Source organism: Myxine glutinosa, chromosome 8 (assembly GCF_964187855.1).
Source record: "Myxine glutinosa chromosome 8, kmMyxGlut1.1, whole genome shotgun sequence".
NCBI classification, from domain to species: domain Eukaryota; kingdom Metazoa; phylum Chordata; class Myxini; order Myxiniformes; family Myxinidae; genus Myxine; species Myxine glutinosa.
Genome location: NC_136268.1, coordinates 100,273,098 through 100,298,121, shown reverse-complemented (window position 1 = coordinate 100,298,121; position 25,024 = coordinate 100,273,098). Strand labels below are relative to the sequence as shown.

Sequence of the window (25,024 nt, the reverse complement as noted above, 5' to 3'; positions counted from 1 at the left end):
AAAGAAGCGAGTCTGCCAAGATGAATGGTTGATTTATTTACAACACAAATAATGAAATCTTCTTTGCAGTAATTGTCTTAGTTAACGAAAAGACATGGTGCTATGGAAGAGATCCACAAAGATGTCTCTGAATGTACTGGGAGAAGAAGAGGCTATTTGGCCTATTACTTCTGTTGTATCGACGAACAATTAACATAAATTATCGTTTGTGGATTTCGGACTTTTTCACGGATAATTTTTTTTTCCCAGAGAGACTTCAAGCCATTTTGGCACAGAGGACCCCCAAGTTGAAGAACCTGCTTCATTTCCAGTTGAGAGTAACGAAATTGTTACTGAGATTGAGGAAGACTCTGGTGGGCAGGAAGGTGGTGCAGAAGTAACAGCAAGCCAAGCTGCAAAGATGGAAATATTGAAACATGTAGCAAAGCTGGAACCTCAGTCTTCTGACATAGTTGCCACTCGAGCTGTTGTAATACCTGTTGGACCGGAGGATGATGCGCCGGTGCTGCTGACTTTGGATGAACGGAAACTCCTCCGGTTGATGACTGAAATGCATTTATGCTTCAGAGATCTTCGGAGTTCATGCCTCCCCACTTTTCGTGACTTCGTCACCTTGACGTGTTCTGCACGTAGACATGGGCGCAGGCACCACCTGCTGGTCATCTCGTCCTCTATATCCATTGTCGATGAAGAGCCATTTGCACCAACATCTGATATGGTTTTTGTTTTGCCACAATCAAATGATGGCACGAAAGGAGAACTTGTGGACGATGTAAATGCGACTCAAAGAAATGTCTCGGAGTCCCTTGCAATGGAGGATCTTGATATTGCACCATCTCTGCATTGTTCGGTGGAGCCGAGCCTGGTTGCAGCAGTAGAAACACCCTCTGTCATGACTGATGTTGATGGAAATGAGTTTGATTCCTCAGAAATGGTAAATGACATATTTGTACACAAAACGCTCTCTCTCGGGCCATCAAGCAGTGGTTTACCATCGGGTGGAATTGATATGCCGGTTAACCAAATTGCAGAAGAAGTAATGCTGTCTGCAGTGACAATTTCATCAGAAGCTTCCACCACAGAGGAAGCTTTGAGGCCGGACATAATCCCTAGTGAGGTCATCAGCACAGTAATGGAAAATGTAGCCTCCTCCCAAGACCCACAGCCACCATTGAGCCCTCTTGGTAAGCATCTCAGCACTTCGGGTCATCACGTTGATCTAGAGGAGAGCTCTGACATGGCGGTGAAGCATACAACAGAGCCGACACCCCTTGAGAGCGTGGAGGAAGCACTTGTGCCATCTGCGGTGGATGATGGAGGGATGGCTTTACGTGGTATCCCTCCACCGGACTTTTATGCTGAATCGCACAATGGAGCTATTGAAGTTGGACCTTCAAATGGAAACCATGGACATGGTTCTGGACAGAAGGAATCTGTATTTATGCGGCTCAACAACCGCATCAAGGCTCTGGAGGTGAACTTGTCTCTAAGCAGCCGCTACCTAGAAGAGCTGAGCCAGAGGTGGGTGGGTGTCCATGTTTAAAATGCTATGTTGCTCAACATGGTTAAAAAAAAACATTGCTGAAAAGCACAACTATAGCTGACACGTAACTGTTGCCTCAAGTTCAAAAAGTCATGACTAGTCATACGGCATTGGTTTTTCTTATTTTCGTTTTTAATTCTTGTATTTGACTTTGTATTCACTGTATTATTTAAATCTAAAACCCTCGAAGGATTGGCAATAGTGTTCATTTATTTATTTTATTATAGTACTGTATTAGATTTCCCCCCCCCCCCCCTCCCCTCCCCCCAAAGCCATTTTCACATCAAGTTAATAATGACACAGAACCAGTACTTGTCTTTAACTTGGTTACTCCCTCCATCAAAAGTTGCGCACATTGACTTAAACAGCCAGGCAAACGCCGTGGATCATTCTCTCCTCTTGCCTCGGTTGGACATGTCACGTTGTACACATTTGCAGGTATCGCAAGCAAATGGAAGAAATGCAGAAAGCTTTCAACAAAACAATCATCAAACTTCAAAATACTTCACGCATCGCACAGGAACAGGTTGGGCTGTATCAAGGACTAGCCGTGGTGTTTTTTTTTTTGGGGGGGGGGGGGTGGGATTTGGGAGAGGGGAGGGGGTACTGTTGGTTTACTCTGATGTAAAAATGTCAAAATCTGTTTTTGATTCAGGACCAGAAACAGTCGGAGGCGATTGGGCTCCTCCAAGGTCAGCTTGGGCTCACGATGGATGTAATGGGTAACCTCACTCAAACGGTGGAGAAACTGCAAGAGCAAGTGAGAAGTTCAATACCAAGTAACTTTCAGCAACAAAGTTTACATTACTCAGTACATGCGTCTGACAAGGTGTTGTCCAACTCGTTTCCTTATCCAAGGTGTCTGCCCGTGAGACTGCGCTCTGTATGCTCGAGCTGCTGTGCATCTTCCTTTTCCTGGCACTGTGCTGGCAGTGCCTGGGCGGCCAGACGGCTCGTGACACCAACACGTCGACTGATGTGCTCAATCACTGCCTACCCCACAAACGGTACGTCTTTTGTTCTGCCTATGGCTCATTGGGATTACTCTTGTATCTAAAAAGGGGCTCGTTATTTGTGTATGTAAAACCAAACTGAATACTTGCTTACACTGACAACAAAACTGTCAATAATAGATCTGCTATGGCAGTGCAAAATCATCATTGCTGCTTCTTTTTTCATGGCCAACACTCAAGTACAGATCTGTTCTGGTACAAAGTGATTGAAGGGCGTCTTCAACCTAAGTTCTGCCAATTGGGTGAATTGTGTCCACTGGGTGTTAGGTTTCTGTACATTTATTGTTATGGCAACACAGTTGGTCCTGTGTGCCCATGCTGTTGGTCCGACTTGCATTTGCCCATCTCGGGGTTCACACAGTCCTTGAAACTTCTTGAAATTCCTATAGAAATTAAAAAGCCTTTTCCAGCACTCAAAGTCATGGAAAACTTGTCTACGTCCTTGAAACGCCTGGAAAATTGTGTAAATATAAATAATTTGGCAGGCCCCCAGTTGGAATTGTTAATTCTGCCGATATCTTCAAGAGAATGTTACCGATTTTTAACCTTCCCCAGGGATTTACCACTAAAGCCATGCCCAAGTGGTTTCTGAAGAACAAAATCTGCAATAGCGGGTCACCAGATAAAATTATTGTCCCCCGTTGCACCGCGGAGTGAAAGGGGGACTATGGTTTTCCCCTCCGTCCGTGTGTCCGTCCGTCCGTCCGTACGTGCGTGCGTGCGTAAGCGAAGGACCGCATTCGAATTTGGTGTGTGGGTGCAACCCACGTCAAAATCCAAGATGGCCGCCACCATGTATGTCTGATGCCATGTATGTCTGAACCCTGTGAGCGGAATATCTTGAAAAATAAGCGAAGTACCAACTTCTAATCTGGTGTGTGGATGTATCTAGGCATAAGGAAGAACCCTATTGAAAATTGGGTCGCCACGTCAAAATCCAAGATGGCCACCGCCATGTATGTCTGAACATTGTGAGCTGAATATCTTGAAAAATAAGCGAAGTACCAACTTCTAATCTGGTGGGTGAGTGTATGTAGACACAAGGAAGAAAGCTATTGAAAATTGGGTCGCCACGTCAAAATCCAAGATGGCCGCCACCATATATATGTCTGAACCTTGTGAGCAACATATCTTGAAAAATAAGCGAAGTACCAACTTCTAATCTGGTGTGTGGGTGTATCTAGGCATAAGGAAGAACCCTATTGAAAATTGGGTCGCCACGTCAAAATCCAAGATGGCCGCCGCCATGTATGTCTGAACCTTGTGAGCGGAATATCTTGAAAAATAAGCGAAGTACCAACTTCTAATCTGGTGTGTGGGTGTATCTAGGCATAAGGAAGAACCCAATTGAAAATTGGGTCACCACGTCAAAATCCAAGATAGCCGCCACCATATATATGTCTGAACCTTGTGAGCGAAATATCTTGGAAAAATAAACGAACTACTTACTTCTAATCTGGTGTGTGGGTGTATCTACGCATAAGGAAGAACGCTATTGAAAATTGGGTCGCCACGTCAAAATCCAAGATGGCCGCCGCCATGTATGTCTGAACCTTGTGAGCGAAATATCATATCGTAGCATGTTTTCTGCGTCTTCCACTTTGTCAACTCACATCACTTCCCCGACGGGGGACCTAGTATACCGGGAGCCCAGTGGGGTCAGCCTAGCTGGAAAGTTAACCAATTGTCATGTATATAGCAATGGTCCACGTGCATGTCCATATAAGGAAATGGACGTCTGCCGGGCACATTATGGTGGGTGTGGTCAAAAGGGCCATTAGAAAGGGACCCCAAAATTGAGATAGATCAGCTCTGTGAGTTAACCTGGTGAAACCTACTGGAAAATGTTCGGCATAGTCCCAGATATCATTAATGACCACTGCCAGACGGTTTCAGTGGTGGGTTATACCTGCCAGACACCCCCGAATGACTCCACCCCCAAAATTGAGCTAGATCAGCTCGTAAGTTAACCCGGTGAAACCTACTGGAAAATGTTCGGCATAGTCCCAGATATCATGAATGACCACTGCCAGACAGTTTCAGTGGTGGGTTGTGCCTACCAGACTTACATAACCGGTACCCCAAAATTGAGCTAGATCAGCTCGTGAGTTAACCCAGTGAAACTTACTGGAAAATGTTCGGCATAGTCCCAGATATCATTAATGACCACTGCCAGACGGTTTCAGTGGTGGGTTGTGCCCGCCAGACACCCCCGAATGACTCCACCCCCAAAATTGAGCTTGATCAGCTCGTAAGTTAACCCGGTGAAACCTACTGGAAAATGTTCGGCATAGTCCCAGATATCATGAATGGCCACTGCCAGACATTTTCAGTGGTGGGTTGTGCCCGCCAGACACCCCCGAATGACTCCACCCCCAAAATTGAGCTCGATCAGCTCGTAAGTTAACCCGGTGAAACCTACTGGAAAATGTTCGGCATAGTCCCAGAAATCATTAATGGCCACTGCCAGACATTTTCAGTGGTGGGTTATGCCCGCCAGACACCCCCGAATGCCTCCACCCCCAAAATTGAGCGAAATCAGCTCGTAAGTCAACCCGGTGAAACCTACATGAAATAGTTCGGCATAGTCCCAGATATCATGAATGGCCACTGCCAGACATTTTCAATGGTGGGGTGTGCCCGCCAGACTTACATAACCGGTACTCCAAAATTGAGCTAGATCAGCTCGTGAGTTAACCCGGTGAAACCTACTGGAAAATGTTCGGCATAGTCCCAGAAATCATGAATGGCCACTGCCAGACATTTTCAGTGGTGGGTTATGCCCGCCAGACACCCCCGAATGCCTCCACCCCCAAAATTGAGCGAAATCAGCTCGTAAGTCAACCCGGTGAAACCTACATGAAATAGTTCAGCATAGTCCCAGATATTATGAATGGCCACTGGCAGACATTTTCAATGGTGGGGTGTGCCCGCCAGACTTACATAACCGGTACTCCAAAATTGAGCTAGATCAGCTCGTGAGTTAACCCGGTGAAACCTACTGGAAAATGTTCGGCATAGTCCCAGATATCATGAATGGCCACTGCCAGACATTTTCAGTGGTGGGTTATGCCTGCCAGACACCCCCGAATGCCTCCACCCCCAAAATTGAGCTAAATCAGCTCGTAAGTTAACCCGGTGAAACCTACATGAAATAGTTCGGCATAGTCCCAGATATCATGAATGGCCACTGCCAAACATTTTCAATGGTGGGGTGTGCCCGCCAGACTTACATAACCGGTACTCCAAAATTGAGCTAGATCAGCTCGTGAGTTAACCCGGTGAAACCTACGGGAAAATGTTCGGCATAGTCCCAGAAATCATGAATGACCACTGCCAGACAAGTTTCAGTGGTGGGGTGTGCCCGCCAGACAGCCCCAATGCCACCACCCCAAAATTGAGCTAGATCAGCTCGAGAGTTAACCTGATGATAATAAAATTGAGAATAAAATACTGTGGAATAACAGCAACATAACTTTTGAAAATCAGATGTTTTATTTCAAGTCATGGGAAAAGCAGGGATTTGTAAGGTATAACACGTCATTTGTCGTGGGTATTGTAAAGACGCTGACGTTATCTGTTTAATAGAATACGTTGCCAAAACTATTATTTCCCTTTAAGTTCGTAATATTAAAGAAAGCGTTTCCGATATCATGGTTGGATAAATTGCATACTGCTGAAACAGGTATGGATTAGTCAGGGGAACAATTTATAGAAATGTCAACTGAAAATGCTATCAATGTTTTAAACATGAAAACAAAACACTTCTACTCATTGATTGTAGAGAAAATTTTTTTTTTTTAAAGATAGAACCTGATGTATTTAATCTTTGGCAACAACGATGAGCTGTGGTACCATGAGGTCGATGCTGACATCGGTACCATGTGGTTTTACGGTACCATGAGTGCCGCTGTAAATGGCATCCGATGCCATTGCAGTTACCTTTCGGTCGACTAACTTGTGTGCACCACTGAAAGTTAGTGTCATGCCACCAAGGAGACATCTGAAGAACAGGTCCAGCTGTGCTGGTATCTCTGGCGGTGCATTCCTTCAAATTTTGGACTGTTGCAGGATTTTGGGTCTTGGTCTTCGGGAGCTGCATCATCAGAGATCTAAGATGGAGAGCGGCCCATCTTAACTTGTTATCCTGTTCATACCGTTTAGAATCCTCATAAAGGCGAGCCTTGGCATCCTCTCCTGGAAGAGCAGAAGTATAGATGAAGTTGCCTTTCCGAGGGTCTGCCAGTTTTATTGTGATTTTTTTTTTCTTTGAAATGGTCTTTTACTTTCCTTGTAAGATTTTAAGCTGTGTTGGCCTGGAGGTCTGCCCCATATCCTCAGACACTGGTGTAGTCCTCTTTGTACATGCAAGTAAATCACTAACTAACACATATCGTTGCTTTCCCAGCACCTCATTCTGGATATATGAAAGCAGAGATGCAAATGCCCTCTTGTGGTAGGACTGAGATGAGCTCCCTTCATTGGGCCTATCTCGATCATCAGTCTTCCTCAGGAACTGGACACGGCATGATTTGTGGTATTCTGCTTCCTTTGCGATCAGGTCCACGCCACTCCGAATGAGACTCTTGATACGTTCGTTTTTCGAAGACTTTACCCGATGGCAAAGTGACTCACAACCGGCAACTGTCGCTATCTTCAGTCTGGGCTCCTCTTTTTCCATTTTTCTTCTTACGGATTTTGCCACAGAAAATACAAGTCCCTTTCAACAGGCCCTGCTGATCCGACTTGGGAAGGACACTGCAGCGTCTTGTTTGGATAGAAGCCTTTTTGGCAATAGGTTCATCATCAGGTGGCAGGGGTTCTGTCAGGCGCTTCACTGCTGTGTAATGCTTAAGACAAGAAGGGTGATAGCTGACAGTAGATTCGTGATCACTGCTTACCAAAATCTGTTGTGTGAGAATAATGCATTGTATTAAAAAATCCCCAAAGCCACACTTTTGCTAACACCCATTATAAAAAGAAATGACTGCAGTAATATTAAATATTAATTGAGAGGAATCAAAATTGACATTTTTCATAGTATGGGCATCAGCTTACCTTGAGGGAAATGGTTCAGTCACATGTACAAGAATGATCATAATGGTCCAGTCAGACACGAAAAATATATGCCTTCATTTTCCTCAATCAATCCCTCAAAAAACACACTTCATTGTGAGGCAGTTGCAGGAGAAGTACATGGAGAAGAGGAAGAAGTTGTTTCTTGGGTTTGTTGATCTGGAGAAAGCATTCGATAGGGTTCCACGCAAAGTATTGACATGGGTATTGAGGAAGTTAGGAGTGGAGGAATGGTTGATCAGAGTAGTGATGGCAATGTACAAAAGAGCGCGCACAGCTGTAAGGACGAAGGACGGGAACAGTGGTGAGTTTGAGGTGAAGGTGGGAGTGCATCAGGGGTCGGTACTAAGTCCACTACTATTTGTAGCTGTGATGGAGGTGCTGGCTCGGAACGTAAAGGAGGGTTTACCGTGGGAGTTGTTGTATGCAGATGATCTGGTCTTGATTGCGGAAAGTATGGATGGACTGAAGGAAAAGATGAACAAGTGGAAGGAATGTATGGAGACAAAAGGTCTGAAGGTGAATATCGGAAAGACGAAGGTGATGGGAAGTGGTAAAGCATGTGGTGAGGTGGAAAGAACTGGGAAGTGGCCCTGTGCTGTGTGTAGGAAGGGTGTCGGAGTGAACTCCATTCAATGTGCAATGTGCGCTGAGTGGGTTCATCAAAAATGTAGTGGTCTGAGAGGGTCATTAACCAGTGTGGCAGCTACATTCAAATGTAAGGTGTGCACAGAGGGAGCTGCAGATGGAGGAAATGTTGAGTTGGATCTTGGAGACGGCGTGAAGCTGGAAGGTGTGAAAACATTTTGCTACCTCGGAGACATGCTGAATGGAGAAGGTGGATCAGACTCGGCAACGGTTGCTAGAGTGAGATGTGCATGGAAGAAGTTTCGGGAACTGAGTGGCGTGCTAATGATGAGGGGAGTGTCGTTGAAGCTGAAGGGAAAGGTGTATGCTGCATGTGTGAAGTGTTATGATTTATGGGAGCGAGACATGGGTAATGAACGTAGAGCAGCAACGAAGGTTGGAAAGGGTGGAAATGTGAATGGTTCGACGGATGTGCGGAGTATCGTTGAGAGAGAGGAAGACAAATGATGAATTGTGAAAGATGATGGGAATAGAGCCTGTGATTGATGCTGTGAAGAGGAACAGGTTGAGATGGTTTGGTCATGTGTTGAGGAAGGATGAAAGTGACTGGTTGAGAAGAGTGATGGAAATGAATGTAGAATGAAGTAGAGGACGGGGAAGACCGAGAAAGACTTGGCTAAAGATGGTGGAAGAAGAAATGCGGGCAAGGGGGTTAACAAGGAGAGATGCAGAAAATAGGGCAAAATTGAGAAGATTGTCATGGGGACCACAAGGCTAACCCCCACTCTGGTAGGGAAAATGGCCTTTAAAATGCATGTTGGTGTTGTTCCCTCAATCAAGAAAAGAGCATAAATTCACATTGTTTAGCTTTAAAGTTAATGACCGTACAGCTAAGCATATAGGCTCCACTTGTAGTATATAGTGTGAGTAACCTTGGCTGCATAAGGTTCATTGACATGTCTATATCAGTGGATAAGGTAGGCCTAATTAATGGGCAAGTGGCCCTCCATATGATGGATGGACAGCATCAGCAGGAGGGTGAGGGTTAGGTGAATTCTATGCATTTTGTGATTAGGCCTCAGCGCTATTCTGGTAACGTACACGTTCCTGATGGATTCAAAGGGATGTAGATGTCCATGTACCGCTTTGCATCATCATAAACACACTGATTTTGAGTATAGTTACAAAGGAGAGACTTCTCTTAAATCTTTAAGTTTTAAAGCTTGATTAATGAGATAATAGGTGGCAGCATGATATCTATGGGGAGCAATTTAAGTAACAAAACTTACCTCTCGTACTGCTTCTAATATCTTCTTGGATGTGTTGATGACTGATCATTAATAAAATGAGTTGGGTTGCAGTGAAAAGAGAACTTGACTACTTGATTCCTATTTTTAACTGACTATTTCCCACACATATACCAGTAAAAGTGTCACAAAAAGTAATACATGTAAAGTAACATGCCTGGCACCTTGTTGTCCAGGTTCAGGCTTGGTCAAATACATGCTATATTGATAATTGTGAGTAAATTACAAAGCCACAGAATCAAGAGATAAATTGGGCTTTTTCTCAGCTCAATCTAGCCGTCTAGCTTAATTTTGGGGTGGTGGCATTCGGGGGTGTCTGGCGGGCATAACCCACCACTGAAACTGTCTGGCAGTGGTCATTCATGATATCTGGGACTATGCCGAACATTTTCCAGTATCACCGGTTAACTCACGAGCTGATCTAGCTCAATTTTGGAGTACCGGTTATGTAAGTCTGGCGGGCGCACCCCACCATTGAAAATGTCTGGCAGTGGCCATTCGTGATATCTGGGACTATGCCGAACTATTTCATGTAGGTTTCACCGGGTTAACTTACGAGCTGATCTAGCTCAATTTTGGGGGTGGAGGCATTCGGGGGTGTCTGGCGGGCACAACCCACCATTGAAAATGTCTGGCAGTGGCTATTCATGATATCTGGGACTATGCCGAACATTTTCCAGTAGGTTTCACCGGGTTAACTTATGAGCTGATCTAGCTCAATTTTGCGGGTGGAGTCATTCGGGGGTGTCTGGCAGGCATAACCCACCACTGAAACTGTCTGGCATTGGTCATTCATGATATCTGTGACTATGCCGAACATTTTCCAGTAAGTTTCACCGGGTTAACTCACGAGCTGATCTAGCTCAATTTTGGGGTACCGGTTATGCAAGTCTGTTAGGCACAACCCACCACTGAAACTGTCTGGCAGTGGTCATTCATGATATCTGGGACTATGCCGAACATTTTCCAGTAGGTTTCACCAGGTTAACTCACAGAGCTGATCTAGCTCAATTTTGGGGTCCCTTTCTAATGGCCCTTTTGACCACACCCACCATAATGTGCCCGGCAGACGTCCATTTCCTTATATGGACATGCACATGGACCATTGCTATATACATGAAAATTGGTTAACTTTCCAGCTAGGCTGACCCCCCTGGGCTCCCGGTCTATAGGCGTAACGCTTGTTTTGAAGAAATAGCAATTTGTTTTGAGAAGGCAGAGGACGACAAAAACTAAGAAATCCAAGACAAAATATAGATGGACACAAACGGGAAGATGGCTGAAGTTGTGGAAACTTGTGGCTGAAGCATGTCGACTACAGGGATTGGCTCTTTTGGCCAAAATTGGGTTTTTTTTGGCCAGAAGATTGGCTGAAGGAGTCCGTTCACAAGACCAGATGCATGTTCTGTGAGAACATTCGATATCGGGAATATGGGGGAAAGCACATTTAGGAGTCACACGAGAGGTGCCAAGCACCAAAGCATGGTGTCACATGTGACTGCAAATGACCGGTCTAACTCACGTATTACGGAATTATTTGGCTCTAAGACAGGTATTTAGACTACAGTTGTATTTCGTTTCTATTTATTGTCTGTTTTCCCAAATCTAATCCAAACATTGTTTTATGCAGTAAATCCTTATTTTACATGGATTTGTTTTATGCCAAGTCTATGCCAAGGGTCAAAAGGAGGACCGTGGTCCACATCCAGACTGCAGGCATCATCAGTCCAGATCGTGGAGCTAATCATCTTCTCCTGTGAATGGATTGATCACATGGTGCTAATTTACCTGCTAAATTATTCCTGCGTTGATCCTCAATGTTCTTCTATTCTATCTGCCCATAATTATGTGATGATAAAATAAAGTATTGGAGGACCCCATGGAATTTACGTGGTTTTGAATTTGCACGTAATTTTCTATAACCGTTGTTTTTCGACGGGACCATTCTGTCTTCAAAAGGACGTGCGGTATAATATGCTAAGCTCATATATTTTGGCTGTAGTTAGACATGTATTGCTGAAATATTCAATGCAATAACAGAAAACAAAGAAGGCTAATTCTTGTGGTTTATTTCAATGTCACTTGTTACATAAAACATTTCTATTAAAATTCATCAAAAACCACTTCTTCTTTATTTTCTCCTTCAAAACTCGAAATTTGGTTTTCCATGGCTGTGTGAACAATATCTCTTGCATTTCTCAATCTTCATCCTCTATCCACCTCCCTCCCTTCAAAACCCCCTCTTGGCTCCTTCATGCAAGAAAAACTAAAAACATTGCACTCTTAATATTGTACATGTGCCACTCTCCTGAAGTGTGTGTGTGTGTGTGTGTGTGTGTGTGTGTGTGTGTGTGTGTGTGTGTGTGTGTGTGTGTGTGTGTGTGTGTGTGTGTGTGTGTGTGTGTGTGTGTGTGTGTGTGTGTGTGTGTGTGTGTGTGTGTGTGTGTGTGTGTGTGTGTGTGTGTTGTGTTGTGTTGTGTTGTGTTGTGTTGTGTTGTGTTGTGTTGTGTTGTGTTGTGTTGTTTTGATGCTGATGTTTTCCTGTTTTTGTTTTTTTCTTTTTCTTTTCTATACTTAGTCAAGGCTCATATAAGAGCTAACGCATGGAACATATAATAAAGGTCGCAGGTGACAAGATTGGGAGAGAGAGGGAAACGACATTAGTAGAGAACAGGGACATCGGGAGATCTGGGGAAAGGAGATGACTGGGGCGGGGTACACAGGATAAACAAGATGGGCACAAGGACTTTCAGGAAAGAAATTGGAATTTGAAGGAGGTGGATTTAGGGTGGATTAATGGGGGTCTAAAAGATCAAGGTTTTGGATTGATAAAGATAAGAGATGGTGGACAGTTGTTTTGAAGACCCTGCAGGAGTGGGATTGAAGAGAGTGAGGGAGTTTGTTCCAGAGGCGGGAGAAAAGAGGAATGAAAGAGTGAAGGTGAGCAGAGATTATTTTTTGGGGGGATTTTTTTTGTATACAAGATCGAGGCTCATGTAAGAGCTAACATTAATCACAAAAAAACAAACGGACACATAAACATATAATAAAGGGAGCGGGAGACAAGATGGGGAGAGAGAGGGAAGCACACAAGTACAACAGTAGAGAACAGGGACATCGGGATATCTGTGGGAGGGAGAGGGCTTGGAGGGGGGGGGAAGGCATGGCAAAGGAGTGGGGGTGGGAGATGTATAAAACACATGGACACTGCTCGGACTTCAAGGAAAGAAGTCGGTATTTCAAAAAAGTGGATCTGGGGTGAAATTAACGGGGGTAGAAAAGATAACAGAGTCTTGATTTTGGCAATTTCACCAGAAGAGGGTTGCTGGTAGATCTTGTGCTTCCTGCAGGACTATTTGGGAGACAGAGCAGGGGGAGCAACGCCGGAGAGGAGTCGGTTGAATACAGTAAGACCACCAACCTACCTGCCTGCGGTGAGAGAGTGAAAGGCCCTCAGAATCGGCTTCATTGCAGGAGATACCAATGATTCTGAAAGCTTTGATTTCCTCGGTGTGAAGCTGAGCTAGGTGTGAGGCAGGAGCACCAGCCCAGAGGGGAGAGCAGTATTCCATTGAGCTGCGGATGAAAGCTTTGTATGTGGTGAGAAGCTCAGTAGTGCCAAGGAAGGCCTTCACCCGACGGAGGATACCCATTGCCCAGTCAGCGACTGGCTTTGGAGGCCATATTGGAAATGTGGTTTTCACAGGAAAGATAATGGCAGATAGTGAGACCCAAGAGCTTGAGTGATGGAACTTCTTCGAGAGGATTGTTGGAAAGTAGATGGGTTTTCCAGATGATCTTTTTCGAGAGACAATAAGTGAGAATGTGAGATTTGTCAGGATTGAAAGACGTGTTCCACTTGTTTGACCAGTTTGTGATTTTGTCCAGGTCTGCAGAGAGTGAAGAGGCTGCAGACTGCCGATCTGAGGGTTGAAATATGGAGCGACAGAGAGAGAAGTCATCAGCAAAGAGATAGAGAGGATTTTCCAGAGTTGGAGAGATCATTAATGAAGACCAGAAAAAGCACAGGGCCCAGAACACTGCCTTGACAAACTCCAGCCTGAACAGGAAGGGGAGATTAGAGAATGCCATTTAGAGCCACACATTGACAATGACAGGAGAGGAAGTCCACGAGCCGTGTGTGGATATTTCGATGGATACCATAAGAGGAGAGTTTGGTGAGCAGGGCAGGGTGCCAGACCGTATCGAAGGTGCGAGATATGTCAAGGGAGACTGCTCTGATTTCCTGTTTGGTGTTGAGACAGCAGAAGCAGCATGTCCAAAGTAGAATGACCTGGTCTGAATCCAAATTGATGATCAGAGATCAGGCCCACCCCTTTCCCATGCCTACCCCCCCCCCCCCCCCCCCGCCCTCTCCCTCCCACAGATCTCTCGATGTCCCTGCTCTCAAATGTTGTGTTTGTGTCCTTCCCCCTCTCTCCCCATCTTGTCTACCGTTCCCCTTATTATATGTTTTATGTGTCGGTTTGACGTTTTGTGTGATTAATGTTAGCTCTTTCACGAGCCTCGATCTTGTGTCCAAAAAAAAAAAAAAAAGCCATTGGAGAAGAGGAACGATTTGAAATCTGTTTGTTGCAATTATCAAGTTGCAAATCTAGTTAGATGCAAGCCTTGACCCTCCTCATCTCCCATCTCATCAGGCCAGTCCGAGAACGCGTCCCTGCTGTTGGGCCCGAGTTGGACTTGACAACCCCGACTCGACAGTTCCCTGGCTCCTCAGGCAAGAATTGCATTTCCTTCCTCGGTTCAAACTCCACCTGGGGTTTAAATAAGTTTTCTTTGTTGCACTTTATTTGTTTAAAGCAGTTGATTATATGCGAGTTTATATGAACACCTTTTGAACAAAATCTAAAACAAGTCGGTTGTTACTGCTGCGGAGGTCCGATCGGGAGATTATTATAAATGTAATTGCGATCAGCACTTTGATCTAATTGTTATTGTAATGTGTAATTTATCGTTGGACTTGACTCTTGCTCTGCCAGACACGATGCACAAGCTTGATCTGATTGTAATTGGTATATCTCCCCTCAGTGTTGAATGACGTGATTATTGTGGAGCCGTTACAGTTTTTAGAAACGAAGAAGGTAAGGTCTTATTTTTGGTTTTCCCATTTGTCCCACTCGCTGACATTTATTCCTTCATTCTCATCTTGCAATATAAAGTAAAATGTCTGTTACAAACGAATTTGAAATGAGCTTAACAAAACATTTTCTCTTCAATTTTCTGTACTTAGGCCAAGAAACGAATCAAACCTGCCAGAGTTGACAAAACGGACACGCTCGAAGCAAACGCTCCACAAATCAAACCCAACGGCATTGTTCTGGACAGCCATGCTGGGGTTCTATTTAGCTCCTCCCATGGGCAGCCTCCACAAATTAGAACTCAGCAGCAGGCGTTACAAGAGTCTTTTCACCACAGGCCACGGCCTCCCAGTCCTCTATCTGCTGCTGTAACATGGCCCAGTCTTGATGGCGCCGCTTGCATTACGACGTCCGGTTGCCCAGGACCTTCAGAATCGTCCGACGAAAGGACACAGAAGCGTAAACGTGGACGCATGGCGAACAAGCAGCTGCCATATATGGACAATGAAAATAATGGGTCTGACATCGCACAACCTCACAGACGCCGAGCTGACTCTCTCCCGAGCCTCCACAAAGGAGTCGAAAGAGTGAGCTTCGCCAAACGGAAAACTCCAGTGGAGACGGTTGGAGTTTGTTAGAGATGCCTTTGTGATCCTAACTGTCATCTCGAGATCCGGTAGATCCTTGACATCGTGGATGGACACTGGGCGTCATTCAAATACTTTGATTAGCCGTGGTGGCTTGAACCGCCCTTTTGAGTGCAGTTGCCGATGTGAGGAGTTTTTACACTGGAAATGTTTAAAATGCTGCTTTGATGTCCAGCCTCATGTCTGTGCTGTCACCAAGTTTGAGAAAGGTAACCCAAACCCAGACAGTATTATGGGTATTTGTCTTCGCTTTTGCCCACACACTGCCACCCTTTGCATAACCACCCGTTGTTTCACAGATTATTCCTGAGCATTGCGGTATAGTGGCCGAACCTTCTCCAGGTCGGCATTCTGGACACGACCGGGTCGGAGCGGACATTTTATCCTGTGCGGTAGAGCTATTTTGGAACTGATTATTGACCACGCTAACATTCTTGTTGTGTCCCTTCACTTGGAAATGAAGTCCAAGGTTTTAACTGCCCGGAGGGTGCGCATTGCTTCATTCACCACTAGATGCATTTTATTTTTCACGTTATGTGGTTGATGTGCCACAAATGTGCCAGGATTTCAATCCCATAACCTCCAGCTGAGGCTTTTGAGCCTCGCGTTTCCTCGGGACGAGTCGAGTGACAAGCTACTGGGTGGTCCAGCCGTTGCACTCAAACGTACCTTGATGTCGGGATTCATTTTTCTTTTTCGTTTATTTTGGCATGCACCTCCTGTTCAAACTTTTCAATTTTAAAAAAAGACTGGAGCTTCCAATGTTTAATTTTCAGTTCTCGATTTGCTTTAGCATCGGCGTCCGCCATCAGTGTTTCTAACTGCCCTGCAAAACTCCACAAGCGATGCATCTTTTTGTTCCCTGTTTTACGAGATACACAATGGTTTATGTTCTACTGGGGTGAGTGAAAGAAATGTCCGAATGGCATATGATAGAGGCACGGGCACCGCAATGCCTATTTTAACTGCGAGCCCTTGTCTGCCTCGTGTGATTAAGACGTTTTTATATTTAAATTAGCACCATTTTAAAAACACCAACTGTTCACTGAACTTTCATGAATTGGTAGCGTGTGCTCAAGCGTTGAACTCATTTTATATTTATTTCCTCCATTCCATCATTGTAGCTCATTTAACCATAGTTTAGCCGAGGTTATTCGCACGGACAAACTTGGCTGCTTTAGTCCCGTCTGACGTTTTGCCGTAGCATTCCACGTTACTGAGATCACTCCGAAATTGGGTCGAACTCTGGGGCCAATCGCTGCTTCTCTACTCCATTTTCTCTGTTACAGCTTGTGGCTTCTTCCACATGCTCTTTGCATTTTGAAATGTATGAAGTTTGGAATTTAAATTGGCAAAGCAAACCTGAGGTTTGCTCTCCAAGAATGACCTTTTTACAGTTGATGTCCTGCCAAACGTTTTGGGATTCCCTTATTTTTTGAGGAATTGGTCGAGAGAATGCTCATTGCTGGATTGGACATTTCACTGAGCTTCACTTTTTTTTTTAAAGTGTCCCATTAAAGGTAAAAACCGACTCGTACCTGAACTGCCGCATGTTTGTGGCGAAGTTTGTGCACCAGATCTAATGAGCCAAGGAAGTGTGCCGAGTTTAGAACTGATTGAAGGCGAGTCTTTGTGTAGACCTTATGCTCCATGTTAATTTTAACTTTGACATGTCAATTGAAATATTTTCTGTGTTGTGAAGTTATGCCTTTAATGGGATGAGGGAGGGGAAGAGGGAGTGTGAGGGGATAGTTGGTAGGGAGATGTGAAAATTGCTGAGGTTGTAATACAAAGGGAACTACAAGCCTTAGCATCTGTTTTGTTTTTGTAACCTATTTGGAGCCGCGAGTTAAGCGGTTCATACATGCACCATCTGTGAACTGATTTAAAATGTGAAAAAGCTTCACATACTATTTGCATCAATATATAGCTACATAATGGGTTAGTAAAAACCATGTGAATGGGTTTACACCAAACCATCACCAGCCTCAGCCGTCTGTGTATGAATGGTACTTGTTCCATACGCCCAAAAGCTTCACACACTCCGGACTCGAAGTGTTCACTCCGACACGTTTGTTTCCTATCCCGGTATTTATTTTGAGCTCATTATTCTGCTGTTTTGTTGGCACTTTGCACCTGTGTGCTCCTGTGGAGGATACCTGTTTAACACTCATATTCTATTTGAAAGTGCAGATGATGCAGGAGAATGAGAATTGTCAATTTGTGGCAGGTGCATGTGAGATGATGAGGCTTGGAAATTGCTTTACATATACTGTGAACCAGACCATCTCCTTGTTGGGATGCTTTGGAAGTGAGTTGAATGATTATTGAATAAAGTGTCCTAATAATTTATGGCTTTTACAGGGTGGCTTTTTTTATGGCTTTTCCTTTCTCTTGCTGCACATCAACTTTAAATTTACATTTTGCACCTTGCATTGTGTACCGGAGTGAGGTCGATCGTCAGCATGGCAGAGTGACCCAGGCCAAGAGAGGAGCACACGTGCCAGGCCAACAATCTAGGTCCCAGGAGTGGGGCACACATGCTCAGTGAACCCAGCAGAGTGAGACAGGCCCGGAGTGTAGCAATACAGGTGTAGAGGTCTGCGAGAGGGAGACCAGCCAAGAGCACAAAATGCCCACGTCTTCGTAAAGGTGGTTTTTTTTTTCTCAGTGGGGCGAGAGTGAGAGTGGGCAGAGACAGACACGATACAGGCACGTGTTAGGTCCACAATATCCAAGAGCAAGCACAACTGCGACCGCCTGTGACCAAGAGCCCGGACAAAGAGAGAAAATGAACCGTGACCGCTGGTGATGCCTGCCACGAACTAAGAGAGAGAATCAATCTTTTCAAAATCCCTTTGTTCACCCTCCAAGGGCGAGGGGGGAATCTTGGAGGTCTCCTGGCTCCCGATTAGTGGAGCCCATTACTCCGCCCACAAGCTCCCCCACAGTAACTTTCACCCTGATTGGTTGGTTTCTGAACCTGGACACCATGGTGTGCCTTGGAGCCTGGTGCATTGCCTGGTAAATTATCCCTTATGAATGGGGGACCTATCTTTCCTTTCCCCAATGCATAAAGACATACGAACCCAAAATAAGGGGAAGGGACTAAGATAATGGTCTGCTATGAAATAACTATTCTAAGGGACCTGTATGGTGGTTACCATTACTTTTTGTGTTTTCCCAAAACCGCAATATATATATATATATATATTGTTGCGGATATGGGATTTGGCCTCCATCCATATCCGCTTGTAAATATTCCCCTATTTCCCCAATACTCCCCAACTATCCCCAATCCCCCATTCCCTAGTCCCATTGTCTGTAAACAACACTCTGTAGCCCCGACCTTCCCCTTTTTCCCCCATTAAATGTCGTGCCCAGGTTCACCGCATCTCACGTAGACAACTATAGGACATCTTGCTAGTTATTCTTAGTCTATGTCAGTTAAGGACTCGTTTCCATTAATTCTGACTCTTCGTTGCACCAGAATGTGATTGTATGGCACCAGTAGTGAGTTGAGGACCTCCCAATACCTCCCCGCATCTCTTCCTCATGAAACAACACCAACAACAACAACAGCGGCGCGGGGAGTGCGCGTCCTCACTCCGGCTTGGTTAGCCGCCATTGACCATGTGCTCCGACGGGGTTACCACACAGGGGCTGACTGTCAGCTCCTCGTCAAGGGCGGAGCCCGGTAACCCCCCCGCACCCAATAAGAAGCGGCGGACCGATTCCATCTGGGGCGGAGCTAACGAGCCGAGGGCATGTCACTCCCCGCTGGACATACGCAGCCACTTACCGGAGGTGACGTCAGATGCGCCTCAGCTACGAAGAAGAAAGGACGCCACCTCCTAGCGCTGAGAGATACCTCCCGCCTCTCTGGACCGGACCGGGTCGATTCTGCCCCTGAGCCAAGGTGCACCTTGAGCCATCGACTACATGCCCTTCCTTGCCATCAATCCCTGTGTGAGTCAGTCTTGTCCCGTTTGTCTGTGGTCTGTCGGGGCTAAGATAAGACCGTGTATAAGTGCCCACCTTTCTGTGCTGTACCTCTTGTGCCGTGTAATCTAAACGTTCTGCATACCCAATATTATATCCTCCTCCGGAGGTCTTGAGAACTGTACCCCTGGTGTCGTGTCATTTAACCCAGCCGTTGTGTCCTTTTCTTTCATTGATTTAGCATAGCGCGATTCGGCCAACGTTCGAGTGTAATCGGGTAACTTGTGCGAACACGGCGGCCATTCCGCTCGGCCCATCATAACATCTAAGTCGTGTCCGTAACAATTGGTGTCGGGAAGTGGGATCGGTCCCGGAGCGCGTTTCACGCGCTCGAAATTATAACGGCGAAATTTGATTGTGTTTTACAAAAAAAAATAAAAACCCGAATTTTGAAAGTCGCGCTATGGCAGACCAAGACGGCTGGGTTCCGGTAGAGGAGAGTGAGGCAGGGTCGATCCAGGACCAAATTGAGGGACATGAGGAGAGCGAAGCAGTGAGGGTAGCAGGGTCGCAAAATGGCGTCGTCGCGCACGAGGTTACAGACGCACAAAATGGCGGCCTCGCACACATGGTTATTGTGGCGCCAAATTTAGCCGCGCCCGTGACCGTAGCAGCGCCGCCGATGGATTGGGGCCTATTTATGGAACAAATAAAGGCGCTCATGGTCCAGACAAGTGAAGACCTGAGGAATGACTTGGGAAACCAAATGGGGGTAATGAGGGACGAAGCGAGGGGTACCGGTGAGGGGTTAGACAATAATTTTAAGGGATTAGACAAGAAATTTGGGAAATTAGACAATAGATTAGGGGAAATACAGGAGGGGTTAATGGGGGTAGAAAACAGAATGGCCGCTCAAGAGAATCAAATGGAAGGGATGCAAAAGGGGTTAGAGGGGTTAGAAAACAGTATGGAAGGCAAATTGAGGGACATGAGGGACCAAGCGGAAAGGGAAGTTAAACAAATGGGGCAGCAGATAGAGGGGGTCAGAATGGGGGTAGAAACCAAACTGGATGCTCACAGGGAGGAAATGGAGCAGATGAGGGTGGCATCTGGGCAGGAGATGCAAGTGATGGGAGAGGATATCAGAAGAGGTGTGAGTGAGGAGGTCGGAGGAGTGCGCGAGGAGGTGAGGCACTGTAAGGAGCGCATGGAGAAGGAGGTGAGAAAGGGGACTGTAAAGTTACAAGGGGGCATAGAGGACCTGACGCAGGAAGTAGAACAACTGACAGAGGGACAAAAAGAACTAACGGACCAGGTAAAGAAGAACACAGCGGTAATAGGAGGGTTAAAAGCGACACAAAATGACCTAAAAAATGACTTGGTAGCGACGAAGAGGGAATGTCAGATGGTACGTGAGGGACTGACAACGAGGTTGGACGAGGTGATAGAGGTAATGGAGACGAAGGACCGGCAGGTGAGGACGCACATGGAAACGGTCAAGGTAGCCTTAGAGGACGAGCTTGAGGAGACGTACCGGGACATAAAAGAGGTGAAGCAGAAATTAGAAGAAGTGGAAGAAAGGGGTGAGCGAAATTAAGAAGCGACGGAGAGGGGATAAGAAAGAGATAAAAGAATTGGTCCAAAGTCTGTGTTCGGATCGTAATGATGTGCTCATTAACCGGATGAGGGATTCGCAGGTGATGGAGGAGAAGCGAAGAGGAAGAGGACCCGGTGTAAGTGGTGACCAATATGGTCGTGCGTATGATGCGCCAGGTGATTTAATGAGCTTGGGGGTCGAGATGGACCCGGGTGTTCGTGAGAGGCCGTTGGTGAAGTGTGCGACAGGTCTGGTGTGCGAAAAAGGAGGTGTGCGAGAAAGTCCGACTCTGGGGTGTGTGAGGAAAAAGTGCGTGCCAAGGAGTGAGGGTGCTGGCGAGAATGAGTCGGTCGTAGCGCGTGTGCGAGGGAGCACATGGAAGCGCGGTGTGGTAAGTGTTACAGAGGGTGTGACGGGAGAGTGTGCGCAAGAGTGTGCGCGAGAAAGGTGTGTGACGGACAGGTGCATGGGGAAAGAGTGCGCTGTCGAGAGTAAGGGTGAGTGCGCTGTCAAGAGTGGAGGTGAGAGTAGTAAGAGTGACACGGAGCGTGAGTTGGTTGTGACAGGTGAGAAAGGATGTACACCTGGAATGGAAGGATGCACACCTGGAATGGTAGAGCGTGAGTGGGAATGCACGCTGGAATTGGTAGTGAGGCACGTGGTTGGGTGTGCGAGTAAGAGCACACCTGTGATTGTCACAGAGGAGGTGACCGAGGAGGGGGCGCGAAGAGGTGTGTTGGTGAGGTGTGCGACCGACGAATGTGTGCCAAAGTGTTCGGTGGTCAGGTGTGTGACCAAGGCTGTGCGTGGAATGAGTGTACCTGGGTGTGTTAGAGAAGGTACGACGAGGAGCATGGGAACAGCTGGATGTATGAGCACGAAAGGGGTAGCGTATGCTTGTAAGCATCCAGGTGAAGCATCGACGGTAACCGGGTTAAAGGTTAGAACGACTTATAGCCGAATCGGGCCCTCGGTGCGCGTCGGGCAGCTTCGCGTGCCGCGAGGACCAGCGGGGATCCGAACCACGGCGGTTTCGAAAGAACCGCCGTACGCGATCCACGTTGTGCCTCGCTTTGAACGGCCGCGTCCGTGCTCCACTAGGCGGAGCGGGCAGCCCGATAGGAAGGGTCGTCATGGCGACCACTTTTTGTTGAGGCATTCCGGCAGGTCGAGATCGGGCCATGGGATGGCTCCGTGCCGAGATGGTGCGAGGGATCTCGGCCCGGGTAAACCTCCTGCCCTGCACCGAATGCGGGACGTATCCAGCCGCTGGCACCAAACAACCCGCATTCATGGCTTGGCTGTACGAAGCCGGGCTTTGGACCGGAATTGGCGCACCGAGAGGCATTAGTGAGTAGACGAATGATGAGGTTAGTGTTTTGGACCCAAAATTAGAGAAAAACAAAATTTGATGATTGGCAAAGGATTGGCAGTAATGATTGGCAGATGATGGGTAGTGATTGGCAAATTTTTGATTTGTTGAAATTGGATGTGCAAAATTGGTAGTGGGAGATGCCCGATGTGGTGGGATGGCAACTCTGTCATCCCTCACAAAAGTGGGGCAAATGCGCAATAGATTATGGGGTGTATGGCAGTGAAAACTAGCCCGGGTGGGTTAGGTTATATTGTGTGTAGGGCCCTAGGAAGATTGACATTAGGTAACGTTAAGTTTAGATAGTGACTAATACCTGTAGTGGGGACGCAGGTAGATTAGTGCGGATGATAATGACGAGGGAGCGCAATAGTTTAAAGGGACGACTGGGAAGCGCAAGTTTCAGAGGGGAGTAGTTAGATGAGATGATGCTGTGTGAGAACTGGACAGGTGTGTGGAGCAGTGTATGAGTAGTGAGTGTTGTGGATCAGCGCGAATGCGCTTTGGGGAGAGAAGGGTGCAGGTGGCACCAGGTGTGAGCACAGGTGTGCAAGTGCAGGTGTGTGGAATACATGGAGCAGAGAATGAGTGGTGTGGAGAGAGTTGGAGTAAGTGGTACGGAGTGGTGTGCATGGTGCGAAGGTGTGAATGGGGGAAGAGTGGACCCCCATCACGGATACCCGGGGCGGGTAGTGTAAGTGTTAGGTAGAGGGTATAGGTAAATTGTGGTTGGATATTGGCATTTGTGGTGCGGTTGCAGAATGGTATTGTGGATGGGTGCATTAGTGTTGTGGAAATGGCTGGGCGTGTAGCCTGTTAGTGTGTGTAGTTGGTTTGGGCACTCCACCACTGTGAGGATGTCGGCCAGGTGAGGCCGCAGGTGGGCTCTGGGAGCCGTTAGTGTCAGTGGGTGCCTGAGGATCCCGGGTGTGGATCGGGCAGCCCGTGCCAGAGAGGGCACTGAGGGGGTGAGAGTGCGAGAAGGCCTTCCCCAGTTAGTTAGGTTAGGGTGAGGAGCAGGTAAGCTCGGGTGGCAACTACAGTGGTGGAGGTGTGCAGGTGGGTAGACCTGCTGGGAGAGCTACACGTCACAGCCCAGAAATTGTGCGAAGGCACCGGGAGATGAATCGGGGGAGTGAGACCCCAAATTGAAAAGCACCACAGTTTGGGCAATGGGAATTGGTTTTTAGAACCCATAGTGTAAGAGGGCCAATGGTTTGGCAGGAGAAAGACCCCGGGTAATGTAAAGTTGTTAAAGTCATTTAGGAAATAGTTAGGATTGATGAACCTGTCGCACCATACGCAGCCACTTACCTGAGGTGAGGATGATGACTCCACACCTGTGTTTTCTTTGTTCTGTGTGCAGGAAATAAGAATTGCTGGTTGGATTGGTGAGACGCATCACGACGTGGATGAGACGTTGGGGTGATTCCATCTCTCCCTCCTTAGGAGGGACTGATGATGAATTGGTGATGGCAAATTTTGATGTTGAATTGGAGATGGCAAATTTTGATGAGAGTTGGAAATGGCAAATTTGATTGGTTAGGAGGGAGAGAAGACGAATTTGGTTTATGGGAGGAACGGGGAAGACAGTAGGGACGTTTGTTGATTTGTAAAGTAGATGTTTATGGGTAGTGTTGTGTTTTGTGGATACAGTAAGGGGTAAGGGAGGGGCAATGTAGGTTACCTGGTGGGGGGGAGGGGCGTACGGTAGGAACGTACCTGTCTCACCTGGTTCCCATGTGCCCCCAGTGTGCATCACCTTGTATTGCGTGCACTTTTGCGCCCTTACCACCTTACTCACTTGTCTTCTTCTTTTGTCTCCCACCTCCGAGGATCTGGCTTTGGGGCAGAGAGGAGAGAGAGGTGCTGGCTCCGCAGTTGTGGGCCTGTACTTTCGCTGCTTGCTGCCTGGATCGATACACCATATGGACCGCAATATTTGTGGCCGCCCACCATGGACCGCAGTTCTTTTGCGGCCAAGCACCACCCGTTGATGGACCTCTGGGTCAACGTGGCACCTATGCCATACAGGTGAACCACTTTTAGTTGGCCCCCTGACGGCCACAATAAAGAAATGGACGCGGTTGGCGCCTTTCTTTATTTTTGAAAGAAGCCAGAAGGCCAAGTGCACCACATGAAGGCAAGACCAGCGGCAGAACATCGGCCGGCTGCGACACCACCGGTGACGTTGAACACTTTATTGGTGCACCGGATGGTGCTGACTGTGTTATGGGGTGGTGCTTTTGGTGCTTGGATGGGGTGCTCTGCACATTATTAAAGGCCGTAAGGCCACAGGGCACTCGTGGGTTGGTGTATCGATGCTGGCATGCGTGCTCTCTCTATGCATAACATCTGCATGTGTTCCTCCAAAAACAGGTCCTGGATCGTAGTGTAAATATCAGTGTAGTCTTGTGTAAATAATGCTCCCTACCGGCTGTATGTTTAGTTTGAGGATTCTTTCCGCGATTCGGTTATCCTGTGGGTGTGTTTCTGTGAGGAGAAGGGTGCAACGTCGCAGGGGGACATATTTACTCATTTGTGAACATCTGTAAAACTGTCGCACTCAGGGTAGAGTTAATAGTAGAGGGAACTACATCTGAGTGCCACACTAAAGTAGGTAAAAATTTATCGGGTCGGGACGCCCCGAGGTAGAGAAGGGTGCAATGTTGCGGATATGGGATTTGGCCTCCATCCATATCCGCTTGTAAATATTCCCCTATTTCCCCAATACTCCCCAACTATCCCCAATCCCCCATTCCCTAGTCCCATTGTCTGTAAACAACACTCTGTAGCCCCGACCTTCCCCTTTTTCCCCCATTAAATGTCGTGCCCAG

General features: G+C 46.8%; 1 protein-coding gene across 1 annotated transcript in view; it reads left to right on the top strand.

Moving 5' to 3' along the window:
• Positions 1-17,628, top strand: part of LOC137432764 (SUN domain-containing ossification factor) — a 112,113-nt gene extending 94,485 nt beyond the window's left edge. The window contains exons 19-25 of the mRNA XM_078783592.1: positions 250-1,521; positions 1,982-2,069; positions 2,199-2,303; positions 2,402-2,550; positions 14,189-14,268; positions 14,580-14,632; positions 14,782-17,628. Coding sequence (XP_078639718.1) covers positions 250-1,521; positions 1,982-2,069; positions 2,199-2,303; positions 2,402-2,550; positions 14,189-14,268; positions 14,580-14,632; positions 14,782-15,267 — 2,233 coding nt within the window. The 3' untranslated portion in view covers positions 15,268-17,628. The remainder of the gene's footprint in view (positions 1-249; positions 1,522-1,981; positions 2,070-2,198; positions 2,304-2,401; positions 2,551-14,188; positions 14,269-14,579; positions 14,633-14,781) is intronic.
• Positions 17,629-25,024: the final 7,396 nt, after the last annotated feature.